A 17,664-nucleotide genomic window follows, 5' to 3' on the forward strand; every position below is an offset into this window, starting at 1 on the left:
TTCTTATTTAAAAGGCTCACGATCCTACAAACAATGTGACCAACTCATACATATAAGAGATCTCACAAAAAGGTCTTTCAACACCATTACAACGTACCTTGGTTGCTTTGTCAATGGATTTAAATTTCACACGATTAGTCGTGGTTCGAATAAAGGCACTATGAACAATGTAATACCTCATATTGGCATAAGGTTGCCACATAATTTCGAGGAGCTTGGGATACCGAAAAGTGAGTTTGATAGTAAAATAAATCACCGAATCAGCTGAAAGGAGTACCCCAGGGCTTAGATGCCTAAAGAAAATGGTACATTAGTATTGAGTAATCCAAGATAATATTTATGGCATGGAAAGAAATTGGATTTGAAATGATTTCCGATACAGCTAGGATTCAAGTTGAGAAACCGAATGATGGTAAGGAATTCTCGGGAAGTCAACAGGACCCCGAATAGGGCTATATTAAATATAATAAACAACCCTTAAGAGGTTTCGAGAAGAAACATAAGGATTTTCGATCAGCATATGATCTTATGTATAATCGGGCCTAAGTGTAATTTATTGATTTTGGCTGAGGGAGGTCGAAACGATGGTTTTTCTGAGTCTTCGGGGTGGAATAAAGGGTTTAGATCTTATGAGGCTTAGTAGAATAGTTGGATAAGTCAAGGGCTTGAGGATAAGGGCTAAAGTTTAAAAAAAAGTTCAAGTGGGGCCAAACTATAATTTTCGAAAATCTACATAGGCATTGTCGATCTGGCAGCAAGTTTGGCCGAAAAATCTGAAGAAATGGCAGCCAATCTCATCAGGACATGGCCAAGGATGGTCCAAGAGGCGTGTGGAAAAAGCTATAGCCAGAGATTGGCCACGTGGGGGTCGGTTTTGGCCGATTTTAGAGCAACAAATTGCTCGAGCTTGAGGGCGAATCGAAGGAAGCCATTAAAGGGCTTTTGATCTTTGAGGCAAGATAAGCATTTTTGGAGATTTTCGTGGGTTTTCAAGGTGGTTCGAAGGTGTTTCGAGGGTGGCCGAAAAGGTGAGGTGGTCCGCCAAGCTGCGCCTGCAACAGCCTGATCAGGGGCTTTTCTGGTGTTCTTTCGGCTGGAGGTTGGTGCCATCTTGATCGACTGGAAGAGGGATTTCAAGTGGTGTAAGAAAATCTGGCATCGGAGTCTCGCCGGCGACCGGGAAATCGAAGAAGACAACCGACGTGTGACTGTCACGCGCCAGCCAAGTCTTCCAGACCATGCGCCTGCGCGTGGGGCCGCATGCCAAAGAGGTATTTTCTGATTTTGTTTTTCCAAAATTCTCAAAAAATTATTTTATGTATGATTATGCAAAAATATTTGAGGAAATAGTTGTGTAGATATTTATTTTGCATTGTTAGTGAGAAAAATGGGAGGAAAAATAGAAAAATGTGAGGAAATTAAGGAGAAAATTACATTTTGATAATTATTGGATAAATATGATGATTAGGGTGCCTTGCGGCTTAAGGTGAAGTGTCTTGTGCAAAGTTTGAGCTTGACATGAGAATCGAGGTCGGGCACAGATTTCGAGGAATCTTGGAACTTAGCCAAGGTGAGTGGTTCTACCCGAAAAGAACTTGTTTGTGGCATGTGAATGGTTTACTGTGAGTTGTTTAATCCAATTCTTGTGCATATTCTTGTTACTTTTGATTTATCGTGAGCGGTTGGTTTCATGCGATGGTTCGTCTAAACGATTATTTACTCATGCATTGAATTTCGTACGGTAAATTGCATATATTGAAATGTTAATTTTATGTTATGCATGTTATGATTTTCGGCATTGGCATGTTATGTGTTGCCCATGTGGGACGTCGGTTGTTAACTTGTGACGTGGCCCTTGAGTGACAACACTCGGGATGCACGTCGAGGATTAATGCTAGGTGACCCACTTGGGATGGGGCTAAGACGGACTTCACCCTATGGTACTCAAGTGGCGGGACTGAGAGTGGACACCGCCCCGGTTGTTGGCTCAAGTGGCGGGGCTAAGAGTGAACACCCCCCAGGTTCCTTTGAGCAATAGCATTAATACCAAGGTGTCATTAATTCCGGGGATAGTGCTGATGTGATACTCTTGGGGCTAGGGTTGCATTGGGTTTTGGAATGATTTTGAGTAGGAGCATAATGCCTAACAATGACAATGGGTCAATGTCGAGGTTGTCCTCTTAAGCAGGATTGTGTTCGCCAATGGGTCAATGTGGTCATGTCGCCTTTAGAGAGATTACATTTTCCCTAATTAGGGCTAAGTGCTATGTAGGATTCTCTTAGGCTAGAGCATGTCAGGATTTGTCGGTTTTATATATGATTTTGCATATCTTCTTGAAAATGTTTTTGAACTCTCACTTAGATTATTCAGCATCTAATTTGGACTATGTCTCTGGAATATTCAAACGTTCTAGGTGAAAGCAGTGGCGCCAAGGGAAATGATGTCGTTGAGATGTAGCTGTTATGTTTAGTTTTCATAGGTCTTTGTCTATGATTACGATGTTCAGAGGTTATTTAATATTTTGATATTTTCATGTGAAACATCGATTTGGTCATTTAATTGTAAAAGGAATTTGTCAGTTATATATCATTGAGGTTTCGATCTTGTTTCCACTAATGTGATTGATAATACCTGTCTTAGTCTATTAATTTTTAAATTTTGATATGCTGAGAAGGTATAATTGAGATTGTCGGGAAATGATTATGATAAGGGTATGTATATCGAGAGACTTATGTTATGTGTATGATGTTGAAAAAAAAAAGAAGAGAGAATATATATTCTTGAAATCTCGAGGTAATGCGTGTTTTGAGAAGATGGGGCGTTACAAACAATGGAATGTGCGTTAAAGGATCCAATTACGATGATCCCGAGAAGAACTATATTATACTTAGATAACAGAGATTGTTGAGCTCGAGTATCCTTCAGTATCGTCAATGAATAAAGTTGTATTGTTCAAGAGCGATTAGTTTATTCCAACTTTGAACTAGCTGGGAGTGAAGATTCATCCTAGATATAAGATTGTCGAGGTCAATGGAATACAAACGAGCAATTTGTATTAGCTTCTCAAGCAATTCAAGTATATTTTTGTGAATATCCAAACTTGAGGTGTAACAAAAGCAATTGGTTGGTTGTAACCAAAGTCAAACCCAGGTTTATGGTGGAGGTTCCACAATCTTCCAATAATCAATAGGCGAATGATGGTGACAATGCTAATCTAAATGATGAGATGGTTATGGAATCAGAATCTGACAAAGCCCCGGAGTTGAATAATGAGCAAGTTCTAAGATCCGATTCTAAAGATAAATTAAAATCGTATGATGAGCAAGTCTTGCAATTAGACTCTGAATTAAAGGATGAGTAAGTTCTTCAATCAAATTCTGGCGGGATCCTTATCCTAATTGAAATTCTCCGATGTTGGAAGTTTATTCACCATCTCATCTGGCCTCAAGGAAATTAATCCCATCATACAAGAAATGACGGAGAAGATAAACTTGCAGGCTCATGAGCTGAACAACGTTCGACGATAGATGTCTGAGATGCAAGCTATGATTAAACAATTTATTGCATCCACTCGTGGCATGTTTCCTTCTTCTTCTTCTTCTTCTTCTTTTTCTTCTTCTTCTCATTCACAATCGACTCACCAGCCTGACTTGCCTAATGTTGATGACGATCTAGACGATTGACTTTCGTAGCTATTTTTATGTGATAGTCAATACGATATTTAAAATATTATTAATATTTTGATTGAATATTAGTATTCATTTTGTAAATATAAAATTTCTATATAATTCTCGTTTTAATTAATTTTAGAATTAAAATTATTTTAGATTAATTAGGTTAATTTAATAATTAATTATATTTTTAAAAAAATGTATTTATTTTAGCGACGGAATTAGCAACGCCATTCCATTACTAAAAATATAATTTTTTAATTTTTTTATAACGTAGCGATGGAAATTTCCATCTCTAAAATAATTTTTTTAATTATTTATTTAATTTTTAAAATTTTTAAATATGTTTTAACGATGGAAATGTTCGTCGCTAAATATAGCGACGAAAATGTTTGTTGCTAAATGTAATTTTTTTAAATTTCGCAACAAAAATTTTCGTCTCTAGAAAAATTAACCGACGAGCACTTTAGTGACGGATATGTTTCGTCGCTAAATTGATTTAGCGACGAATTTTTGGGATTTAGTGACATAATATTTCCGTTGCTAAAATTCGAAATTCTTATAGTGATATATACATATATTCAAAGAGAGGAGTAGGTAGGGGATGGAGTGAGGGCGTCAGCGACAACGATAGGGACGAAGGAAGAACCCAGCTTCCAGCTTCTAAAATTAAACTCCAAATTGATTGAATATCTCACCTCAAGTTTGGAGTGAAGATGGAAATAAGATGTAGAATCGAATCAGGCAAGCGGTAATGAGTCCATAACTTCTAGATCGGCCTCCATCGCTGCCTCCAGCCCAATGTCAACATCATCGTTGCCTCATTCTTCTCCTTCCTTGCCATCGTCGTCGCTCCATCCCCTGCTTGCACCTTCTGTCTCTGTATATATACTTGGGATAACCCGTGCCTGAAGGCACGGTGCAATTAAAAAAAATCAAACATTAAATTTGAAAGTGAAATAATCAAGCACTGAACTCAAATTCTCACCCCTCCACCGTAAAGAGCACTACCGTCTATCGTCGCCCCCCCTGCCCCACCACCGTGGCTATCGATTCGCACCCCTCCCGCTGGTCTCCCCTACCCGTCGATCCTCCACAATTCGCACTGCCTGCTGTCATCCCCCGTCAAAGCACCACCGGACCAAATCCGCCATTGTGCATGTCTCTTCATCTCCTTCGCCATCCCCCATTCTCTCTCTCTCTCTCTCTCTCTCTTCTCTCCCACCCACTCTATCTAAAACAACCCACCGCCCAAAGAGCACCATTTGCTGACTGTCGTTCCCCTCACCCAGCCACCGCTGTGAGCATCGTCTGTCGTCGCCCCCTTGCCGCAAGCGCCGGCTAATCGCCCTTCCTTCTATGCTCACATCGCCTCGTCCCCACCACCGCAAAGAGCACCGCCATCACCCCCTCCCCCTGCCATTGCCGTTAGCATCGTCAGTCGTCAACTGCCCCCCAGTTCGCACCATCTCCCCCCTAACCGGTCACCCCCACCCTTCGGCCCTCTGTCGTTCACACCGCCTATTATCGCCCCCCACAGGTTGCGCCTCCCACTGTCGGCATGGGTGGGTGGGTCTGAGTAAGAAAAAGAAAGAGAGAGAGAGAGAGTAAGTGAGTGTGAGTGAAGGGTGAGAGAGTGAAAGACATGGGGAGAGAGAGAAAGACAAAGGGAGTGATCGAGGAGTGAGTGGGCAGGAAGATCCACTCATCTCAACCAATCTCAGCCATTCATATACACTAAAAATTAATCTTAGTAATTGAAATTAAATGTAATAATATTCACTAATAATTTTCAAAAACTATCTTGCTTTAATTTTATTTTTATTTTATAAAGAAACTGTTTTTACTTCTTTACAATTAAGAGCATGAGCGTGTAAAATTAATTAAAATTAAATTTAATTAAGAACATCAATGATAGCTCATTCTACGTACTTACTTACACACAAAACATTATAATAACATTTAATTAATAAAAAAATAATCCATACAAAAAATTAGTTGACAGTTTACTATAATTTCTCAAATAACATTATAATAAACAAAAATAATCTATACATATATTATATATAATAAACAATACCAATAAAATATTAGAATCACACAAACATAATCTTTAATGTGCGTGCATATATTCACATCTTTACACAAAGAGAGGGGAAAAGGGAAAATCAGTACCGGTAGAGAAGAGCTTCAGGCGAAGAAAAGTATATATACATAAAATATATATATACACACACAGTGAGTGATACATAAAATATATACACACACAATGAGTGATACATACACACACAGTGAGTGATACATAAAATCAATATATACATACAAAATCAATATATACAGTGAGCTTCAGGCAGTGTAGACACTCACAAAATATATACATACACACAATGAGTTCCAGCATTTTTCATCTTCGTTGATGACTTATCTCACTTCTTTCAAACATAAACACAAAAAACTTGTCAAGTGACAGCATCGTCCATTGGACCTCCAAAAACAATCAACATAACAGCACCTTCCAAAACTAATGACCAGAGATGCATAATATGGTTTACTATCTTACATATATGGAACACCAAAAAGTACACATAAACTAATATTTAAGGTTCGTTAATGGTTTACTATCTACATGTAATGTTTTTAACTTTAAATATCGATTAAGGTAATTTTAGTTAAAAATATTTTTACTTTCTATTTTATCCATTAAGGAACTTTAAATATTTTTACTTTTTATTTTATCTAACTTTAAAAAACAACAACAATAAAAAATAAAGTATAAAATAAAAAAATAAAAATAAAAAAACGACCGAGGAAGGGTGCCCTATAGGTGTCAAAAGGGCCGGCCCGGCCCGGCCCGGTCTGACCCGAGTTGGCCCACAGGCTTTTTAAACAGGCTGGGCCGGGGCCGGGCCCTTTTGCCATGGATAGGGCCCGGCCCGGCCCACGGCCCCCCTACAAAGGGGCCGGACCGGGCCAGGCCGTGGGCTAGAGGGCTGGGCCAGGCCCTTAGCCCACAAGGCCTAGCGGGCTGGGCCCGGTGGGCCCAGCCTTTTTTTTTCTTTTTTTTTAAATAATTTTTTTTAAAATAATACATATATAAAAATTAATTTTTTTCTTTTTAAAATATTTTCTATCTTAATTCTTAAGTTTTAAATATTATTTCATTATTTTATATTTCAAAATTCTATATGCCTTATAATTTTTCTTGTGAATTGATATGAAAAATAATGTACATATAAAAAGGAGAATGTTTATTTATAATTTAAATATATAAAAAATTTAACTTAAAAAATTTAAATAAATTGATGGTTATTATTTATATATATTGCGAAATTAAATTTTTTATTATCCAATATTAATAATTACTAAAGAATAACAAAATTAAAAAAAAAAATGAGTAAAGGCCTTACTGGCCCATAAGGGCCTCATGGGCCCGACCCATAAGGGCCACGGGACGGGCCGGGCCGAGCCGTGGACCTAATTTCTTTGGCCCAACCCAATGGGGGCCGGGCTCGGCCTGGCCCGTTTGAACAGTAACGGGTCGGGCCAAAGCTCGGCCCGTCACAAGCTAGGCCGCCCAGCCCTTTTGACACCTTTAGGGTGCCCTCTCCGGTCGCCCCACCCCCTCCCCCTAGTTTAGACCCCTCTACCATCCCCCTCCCCCAGCAACGTGGTCAATGGCTGCATGTATATATATATATATAGACAAAGAGAGAAATGCAATGGAAAGAGAGAGAGAGAGATGGGGGCGACGACGATAGGCAGCAGGGGTGGCGATGCAGGGGCTTTGAGAGAGAGAAGGGGAGGAGAGCAGAGAGTGGGTTTGGCAGAGAAGGAGTGCATTGGGCAAAAAGGAATGATGAAAGAAGAAAACCCATTTACATAAAACACAAACAGAACACGCACATACACCCATTTACATATATATACACACTCATTTACACAGAACACACGCATACATATATTACGTATACACAGAACACACACACGCACCAATTTACATATATATACACACACCCATTTACATATACACAGAACACACACATACATATATTACATATATATGCACACACACACATATACATGTATACACATAACACACACACACCCATTTACATCTACACATAAACAGAACACATGAACACACACACCCATTTACATATACACAGAACACACACACACATACATACAATGGAGGCGAGGAGGATGCGATGGAGCTGAAGGCGGTGGCAGTGTGGACTCAGCGAAGAAGCGGCGATAGAGCTTGAGGCGATGGCGGCGTAGATGCAGCTTGAGGCGCCGAAGCTTGAGGGAATGGGAAAGAGAGAAAGAGAGAGTTAGTGAGCGGCGACAGCTTGGCGGGAGGTGACGGCGGTGGCTGGGCGACGACAGTGGGCGGCAGGGGCAACGATAGAGGGGGAAGATGGGATGGAGCGGGGTTGGCGGGGGGTGACAGGGGCGTTGAGAGAGAGAGAAGAGGGGAGGCAGGCAAAGACTAGGTTTGGCAGAGAGGGAGTGCGTTGCGCAGAGAGGGAGGATGGGATGGGATGCATTTGGGGGAAAAAACCATTGATCTCAGCCATTGATGACAATTTGGGGGGGAAAAAACCATTGATCTCAGCCATTGATGAAAATTTGGGGGGGCAAAAACCATTGATCTTAGCCATTGATGAAAGAAGAAAATCCATCTCAACCATTCAAAAAATGTCTCTCTCACATTTGTGTTGAGACAATTCAAAAACAGTGCTGCCTTATTATATAGATATTTAACGTATACATATATTTATTTAATATATTATTTTATTTTTTTTTCCATGCGTGTCAATGTGGGGCCTATTCAAAATGTTTTAAAATGCTAGGTGGCATACCACGTCATCGAGTGCACACACCTCTTGAATCGGATTTGGATCGTAAATAAAATTGCAACCAATTGACCAAATTGGGAGTTAATTGACAAAATTGAAATTTTTGGATTAAATTGTAAAAGCGCTATAAGGTTCGACATTTTACTTCTATTAGCCCTATATTTAATAATAAAAGATAATACTAATAGTGTTATAGCCTAATGATAGATAGAAAAAAGCCGAACCAAAAATTTGGACTCTAAATCTTGTGAACTTTAGTTACTTCAGCCACCAGATAATACTATTTTATAGGCAAATTAATTTACTAAATGCCTCTAATTATCTTTAAAGACAAATAACTTTTGCTTGTAAATAAATGTCTTTAATTAGAGGCAAAATGCCTAAAAAATAATTTGTTGTCTAAGTGTTTGTAGTGTTATTAATATATTCCAATCTGGGCGGGCAAGGGTTAATCAACATATGTTCATTGCATGTGGCTTCTAGGCAACTAAGATTCATGCATTCAAATGGAATAATCTTATTTTTTTTTAATTAAAGATAAATTCTTAAAATAAATATTATGAAAAAAAAGGACCACAATACAACGATTTTGATTGATATAAACTATTGTGGTCTATTTTTGTTCATAATATATAGTTATATGAATTGAGATTTTTTTTAAAGATATATAAGAAAATCATCTAGAAGGTGTAATGGTGATTCATTTTATTTTATTTTATTTATTTTTTATTGAATATAAGAAACTTAGAAGTTTTTATATCAAAACTCTATACACATACATAAAAAATAATACTCATTACACTTGACTTTTAATTTTATGACGTTTTTGTACTAATAATAATTATTATATTTATTTAAAAAGGATAAATATTATATTACATAGACGGAGTGTATAAATATTTCCAATAGCCTCTCAACAACTTGCCAATTTCTATTTATTTTATTATTATTTATAAAGACATGCTAAGAGAGGGGATTTGAGTTGTTATGTGATGTAATTAATTCATTCTTGACATTATAAGAATGAGAATTGCAGTTTCGGAAGCTTTAACAAAAAGGCTTAAAAATAAATAGACAAGAAGGTCAAATGTGATGTGTTGAAGACCACGTCAAACCTATTTCATTTGAAGGACTCAAAATAAAAGTAATGGAAGACTGGAAGTTGACCTGAGGAAAATGTCAAACCTACCATTCTATCCATCCACTGGAAAGATTGAATGTAGAAGAAATTCAGTGGACAATGTCAACACTGCACAACTCCAGTTCAGTATAAGAACCATGCAACCCACCCAACCCACCATGTACATTCAAGTTCGTTCAAATTTCTACATTCATTTTCTCAGAAAGCAAACAATATAGTATAAAAAGAAAGATGAATGGCGTTAGCAGCAGCAGTGGTATTGCCAAAAGATGGAGGCTTCTTAGCGGTCAAGATAACTGGATCAGCCTCTTAGATGATCTAGACAATGATCTCCGACGATACATAATCCACTACGGAGAGATGGCACAAGCTACTTATGACAATTTCATCTCCTCAGACGACTCCAAATTCCAAGGAAGCTACCGATACGCAAGAAAGAACCTCTTTGCCAGAGTCGGCCTAGAGCAAGGGAATCCCTTCAAGTACACTGTGACCAAATATTTTTATGCAATGGCAAAAACTCCAGTTTTTGGTGCATGGAAAGATTCCAACTGGATGGGGTATGTTGCAGTGGCCACAGATGCAGGGAAGGCTGCTTTGGGGAGGAGAGATATTGTGATTGCTTGGAGAGGAACAATTGAGATTCTGGAATGGGTTAATGATTTTGAATTTCTTCCAGTCTCGGCTTCAGAAATTCTTGGAAAGGAACATGACCCTAAGGTGCATCAAGGATGGCACTCTATCTACACTTCAAGTGACCCAAATTCAAAGTTTAACAAGACTAGTGCCAGAGAGCAGGTAATTGCTTTCAAGCCTATTTACATATGAATTTATAGTCATGCTTGTCTGGTGCACCGATTTTAAGTTGAGGGAATATTAGAAATTAACATATTTAAATATAATTTTTAAGGAATATGAACTTAAAGTTATTGTACCCACATTCTTATATACGTACACATAAAAGCATAAATTAACGTAGCATAATAGAAGATAATTTGTCTAGCAGCCACAATTGGGCTAATAGTTTGGTTTCTCGTAAAATATTGTTTCAGGTCCTTGGTGAAGTTAGAAGACTAGTGGAAGAATACAAGAATGAAGAGATAAGCATAACCGTAGTGGGCCACAGCTTGGGAGCAGCAGTTGCAACCCTAAATGCAGTTGACATAGTTGCTAACGGATTGAACAAGGATTTTCCCGTAACCGCCTTCGTGTTTGCAAGTCCTCGAGTTGGGGATTCAGGCTTCAAAGAGCTTTTCTCTGGGTTGAAGGATCTTCGAGTTCTGCGTATCAGTAATGCCTTAGATATTGTTCCAAAGTATCCGTCGATTGGTTACTCAAAGGTGGGGCAAGAACTAAAGATTGATACTACCAAGTCAAAATATTTGAAGAGGCCAGGAAATCTAGTGACTTGGCACAACTTGGAGGCTTATATGCATGGCGTTGCAGGTACAAAAGGATCAAAAGGAGGGTTCAACTCGGAGATTAAGCGCGATTATGCCCTGGTTAACAAATCACTAGATGCTTTGAAGGACAAATATCATGTGCCTAGCTCATGGTGGCACGTGAAAAACGATGGCATGGTTCAGCAAATGGATGGCTTTTGGAAGTTTATAGACCATGAGCCAGATGATGATTTCTAAATACTGTCATACGGTTAAAAAGATTCTAGAGCTTTGTTTCCATTTGATTCACTTTTCAGTATATATATGCTTTGTTTGTGATAGGTTTAATTCATCCATTAAGTTGTGGTAAATTAGTAAATTCATTAAATTAATTAATTCATTTGTTTAATGACCTTTGATCTTTAGCAAACACATTAAACTTGCAATGTTTAGTACTAATTGTTGTCAATTTTGACTTCTTGAGCTTCTTCTGTTGTTTTTTTTATTGAATTTTGTATTATACATGGCAAAAACTAAAAATGTATGTCTTTGTTTTTTTTTTTTTCCTCTTTTGGCCTAGCAAAATAACTAGAAATGGACATAGCCAAAGGCATTACAAAATAATTAAGGATCTAAGGGGCTGCAAACCATAATATTCAAATATAAAAGGCCAATCACAATTAAAGGCAAATAAGAATATACTTTAGACAAAAGCCACTATAGAAACTACTATTAGAGCAAGGCAAATTAAAATACAACTATGTCTCAAAAGGGTTAATAAAAGAAGGCAATTCTCCAATCAAAAAATATGTGAAATCAAGCATCTCAAAGATAGGTAGAATTGTCCCAACAAAGCAATTCAACTATTCCATTCACTAACCTTAGTGGCCAAATGGACGAACTAATCCAAACACATGGATCAAAATTCATGAGAAGGGGCTATTCAAGCTAGCTTTAAAGACCCAAAGTGTAGCTATAAATAACCATTACAGGTCATTGCACTCTTTGATATGAATAGTCTAATGCTTCGTATGTAGCCATAAATTTCTTTGGGCAAAATGAAAGGGGTAGTAAAGGAATAAACATATGCTACATACTAGTGCAAAAAACCTTCTAAAAATCTCCAATACTTCCATTAAAACTCTAAATCTAGTAGATACAAATCACTACAAAAAATTCGTAATTTAGTTATGGATTCTGTCGCTAATTAGAGACGTTTCAATGACAGATATTCCATGGCCAAATTTTATATGTTTTTTTAAATTTAGCAATGGAATATTCCGTCACTAAATATTTTTAATATTTTTTTATTAAAATTTTAAATTTGTCCATAGCTAATAATTAAAAAAATTATTATTTTTTATTTTTTAGCGATGGGAGAGACCCCGTCGCTGAATTTTCAATTTTTATCTTTTTATTTCTTTATTTATTAGCGACGGGAGTGACCCCGTAGCAGAATTTTTAATTTTTATTTAATTTGTTTTTAATTTTTAGCGACATGGTTAATTTTTTTTTTATCTTTTAGCGACGGGAGTGACCCCGTCGCTAAATTTTCAATTTTTATTTATTTATTTTTTACTTTTTAGCGACGGGAGTGATCTCGTCGCTGAATTTTTATTTTTTATTTATTTATTTTTAATTTTTAGCGACGGGAGTGACCCGTCACTGAATTTTTAATTTTTATTTATTTATTTATTTTTTACTTTTTAGCGACATGTGTAATACCCCATGTTTGTATAAGGTTGCCATGTAATTTCGATAAGTTTAGAATACCGAAAAATTGGTTTGATAGCAGTTATAAATACCGAATCGACTGCAAGGAGTGTCTCGAGGTGAAATTATCTAAGAAAAATGATATGGTCTCGATGAGCGTTCTTAGATAAGATTTATGGTATCTAAAGAAATCAGATCGGGAACGATTTTCGGTACAACTAAAATACAGTTATAATTTAGGTTGTAAAATCGAATTGTCGTAGGGGACTTCTGGAAAGTCAACAGAAGCCTAAGGGGGCTCCAGTTTTTCATAACAAGCAACCCTTCAATGGTTTTGGGATGAAACGATGGCCCGGTGAGGATACTAGGGTGAAATCAACATTATCAAGTAACTTTGAAGTTATTAATTTTGTATTTTTTGTATTGAAATGCAAATTAATTCATTGTTTGAGGGTACGTATGATTGCAATTACAAAATGCGAGTAAAATAGAGATGAAAATTATAGTCTAAAGATTTAATTTTCTTATATATAATGTATTATATAGTGTTATATGTGTATATATATATTCAATGCGTGTCTGTGCACGCAAATAGCATGCCCTGCAATTGTCCAGCCATGCCTTTGCAAGATTTATGGAATAATTCTCACGCAAGGAATGTATGGGCAAGCAAGCGTCAAATTCGCTATAAATAGGAGAAGAATTAGAGGAAGCAGCATCAAAAAATGAAGAAGGAGCAATTAGCAGTGGCGCGCGAATGACAGCAAGCAATGGTCGGAAGTTGTAGCAAGAAGGAGAAGCCGAAGGCAGTAAGCGGGGCAGCCATGGAAGTGAGCAAATGATGGCCGAAGGCGGACCCAGATCGCATCAGCAGCCGCAAGCGGCCATAGCCGCAAGCTCTCAAGGTTGCAGGCGGCCATGGCCGATGCGAGCAGCAAGCCGGGCGGGCTGAAGCATCCGCACGTGGAGGCCGGTTGATGGCCACTATGGTGTGGCCATTGGGGTGGCCGGTGGCGAGCAGCGGCGGCGGAAGCCAGGGGCGGCAACGCGGCAGTGTGGCGGTTGGGCGAAGCTGCTGTGCGCGCATGGCAGGCGCTGGAATAGGAAGAAGAAGAAGAAGAAGAAAAGAAAGAAGGAAGAAAAGAAAAAGGAAAAGAAGAAAAGAAAAGAGAAGAAGAAGTAGGGGCGCAGGAGTTGCAGGCGAGAGGAAGAAGAAGAGAGGAAGGAGGAGGGAAGAAAAAAATAAGAAAAGAAAAGAAATGAAGGAAAAATAGAAGAAAATGGAGAAAAGTTTTGGAAAAATCTCGAAAAATAAGAAGTAGATATTTATTAATATTTCAGAGATTTTGGGAGAGAAAATTGTCCGAGCACGCGTTTCGAGGATATGACACGCATACCGAGGAAGTTGGAGATACTAAGTTAAGCTAACTAAAATTCTCTAGAAAATTTCAAAAATTCAGAAATATTATTTTATGAATTTTCATAATGAAATATTCGAGGAAATAATTGAGAAATATTTAGTTTGAATTTATTGAGGAAAAATAGGAAGAAATAAAGAAAATGCAAGAAATTATGGAAAAATAGGTTTTAATGGTTATTTAAATAAATGTGGTGATTAGGATGCTTTGAGACTTAAGTTGAAGTGACTTGTGCGAATTTTGGGGTTGGCACGCAAATCGAGGCGATGCAAAAGACAAGGCACGAATATCGAGGTAGCCCGATAAGCTTGAGAAGGTAAGTGGTACTTCCCAACCGAATTTAGTTTTATGGAAAATGATTGGTTGTAGGTGATTTATGTTTCAAACTCCGATCTTTGAGGATGCTTTTATCATATTGACATGCTTTGATATGTATTCATCACATAGACTGCATACATGACATGCTATGAACAGCATATGTACACGTTGATATCATTGATCACGCGAATTGTGGTCGTAAGGAGTACGAACTGGCATTGTTGCTTTACTAAGGATACACCCATACACCCCGGCTTTGAAAGAGGTGGCCGCAAAAATGGTGAGTAGTATGAAAGGTGCAGTTGACCCCTACGATGAGTAAGACATTGCATTCATGCGCGAAATATGTTTTCTGTACACTTACTTAGATGATTCATCATCTAACTTGGGCTTTGCCCTTGGAATATTCAAACGTTCCAGATGGAGATTGTACCAGATAAGAAGATAAATGAGGCATGAAATGACACTTAACAGAGTGCATGAGGAATAAAATTTATATTATGTAATCCATGTATTTAAGTTCTGCTACTTTGAATTTTGAACATTTTGAGGAATGTTGATGTATATCCTTATGGCTAATCAAGATGTAAGAATTGATTTATGATCAATGTTAAGATATCAGGTTTCGATCATTGCTTCAGCATTTGATGCGTATAATGATTCTCTTTTGAGAAAAATATTTGGAGGTTCTGGGTTGGATTCGAGGTATGATGTGATTTATGATTAGTTTGAAAGAAAAAATATTTATTGTCCCAGAATTGTCTTATGTTATAACGCGCTTGAGAAAGCGGGGCGTTACAACAGGAGAGACCTGCTCGTTGAATTTTTATTTTTTATTTTATTTATTTTATTTTTTAGCGACGGGAGTCATCCCGTCGTTGAATTTTCAATTCTTATTTATTTTTTTTTTATTTTTTAGCGACGGGAGTGACCTCGTCGCTGAATTTTCAATTTTTATTTTTTTCTCTTTTTTAGCCATGGGTGTGACCCGTCGCTGAATTTTCATTTTTTATTTAATTTTTTTTATTTTTTAGCGACGAGCGTGACCCCGTCGTTGAATTTTCAATTTTTATTTAATTAAATTAAAATTATTTAGCGATAGAATATTTCATCGCTAAATAATTAAAAAATAAATTAATAATTAGAAACTTTAGCGACGGACAACCCTGTCACTAAAAAAGAAAAATAATAATAAAAAATAAAATTTATTAATTATGTATTAAAGAAAGATTAAATAAAAATTAAAAATTCCTTAGTATAGAAATTTTATGTATTTTATTTACAAACCAAAATATATAAATTGATATGACATTGTAAAATTTATAATAACAAATATGTATTAAACTAATTTTTAATCAAATAAAACTTAAATATTTAAGAGATTAATTAATTACAACATTTAACTAGTATATTAGTTGAGTGAAAAGTTTACAACATTTATTTTTTTAAGTATTAATTTATGAATTAAAAATTTTAAAATTTAAAATATTAATTTATAATAAAATTAAAATGACTAGCAGATAAATATAGTATATAATTAATATAAGCAGTACATGTAATAAAAAGGCTTGCAGCTCGGACGGTCGCGCTCACGCGAGGGACTAGGGATCGAAAACGCAAGGGACCAGGGATCGCACAAAAGAGGGGAAGGAAAGGAGTTGCGCTGGGAATATTTTGTCACTAAGTAATTAAAAAATAAATTAATAACTAGAAACTTTAGTGACGCGACAACCCTGTAAAAAGAAAAAAATTAATAAAAATAAAATTTATTAATTATGTTTTGAACAAAGATTAAATAAAAATTAAAATTCTTTAGTATACAAATTTTATGTATTTTATTTACAAACCAAAATATGTAAATTGATATGATATTGTAAAATTTATAATAACAAATATGTATTAAACTAATTTTTAATCAAATAAAACTTAAATATTTAAGAGATTAATTAATTACAACATTTAACTAGTATATTAGTTGAGTGAAAAGTTTACAACATTTATTTTTTTAAGTATTAATTTATGAATTAAAAAATTTAAAATTTAAAATATTAATTTATAATAAAATTAAAATGACTAGCAGTTAAATATAGTATATAATTAATATAAGCAGTATATGTAATAAAAAGGCTTGCAGCTCGGACGATCGTGCTCACGTGAGGGACTAGGGATCGAAAACGCAAGGGACCAGGGATCGCACAAAGGAGGGGGAAGGAAAGGAGTTGCGCTGGGAATATTTTGTCGCTAAATAATTAAAAAATAAATTAATAATTAGAAACTTTAGTGACGCGACAACCATGTAAAAAAGAAAAAAAATAATAAAAATAAAATTTATTAATTATGTTTTGAACAAAGATTAAATAAAAATTAAAATTCTTTAGTATACAAATTTTATGTATTTTATCTACAAACCAAAATATGTAAATTGATATGATATTGTAAAATTTATAATAGCAAATATGTATTAAACTAATTTTTAATCAAATAATACTTAAATATTTAAGAGATTAATTAATTACAACATTTAACTGGTATATTAGTTGAGTGAAAAGTTTACAACATTTATTTTTTTAAGTATTAATTTATGAATTAAAAAATTTAAAATTTAAAATATTAATTTATAATAAAATTAAAATGACTAGCAATTAAATATAGTATATAATTAATATAAGCAGTATATGTAATAAGAAGGCTTGCAGCTTGGACGGTTGCACTCATGCGAGGGACTAGGGATCGAAAACGCAAGGGATTAGGGATCGCACAAAGGAGGGGAAGGAAAGGAGTTACGCTGGGAATATTCTGTCGCTGAATAATTAAAAAAATAAATTAATAATTAGAAACTTTGGTGACGCGACAACCCTATAAAAAAGAAAAAAAATTAATAAAAATAAAATTTTTTAATTATGTTTTGAACAAAGATTAAATAAAAATTAAAATTCTTTAGTATACAAATTTTATGTATTTTATTTACAAACCAAAATATGTAAATTGATATGATATTGTAAAATTTATAATAACAAATATGTATTAAACTAATTTTTAATCAAATAAAACTTAAATATTTAAGAGATTAATTAATTACAACATTTAAGTGGTATATTAGTTGAGTGAAAAATTTACAACATTTATTATTTTAAGTACTAATTTATGAATTAAAAAAT

The 17,664-nt window shown here is 35.6% G+C and overlaps 1 protein-coding gene across 1 annotated transcript in view; it reads left to right on the plus strand.

The window, feature by feature from the left end:
• LOC127794087 (phospholipase A1-IIgamma-like) overlaps positions 1-11,400 on the plus strand; it is a 75,573-nt gene extending 64,173 nt beyond the window's left edge. The window contains exon 2 of the mRNA XM_052324979.1: positions 10,728-11,400. Within this exon, the coding sequence (XP_052180939.1) occupies positions 10,728-11,315 (588 nt within the window). The 3' untranslated portion in view covers positions 11,316-11,400. The remainder of the gene's footprint in view (positions 1-10,727) is intronic.
• Positions 11,401-17,664: the final 6,264 nt, after the last annotated feature.

The sequence above is a fragment of the Diospyros lotus genome, chromosome 2, assembly GCF_014633365.1.
Source record: "Diospyros lotus cultivar Yz01 chromosome 2, ASM1463336v1, whole genome shotgun sequence".
In the NCBI taxonomy this organism is placed as follows: domain Eukaryota; kingdom Viridiplantae; phylum Streptophyta; class Magnoliopsida; order Ericales; family Ebenaceae; genus Diospyros; species Diospyros lotus.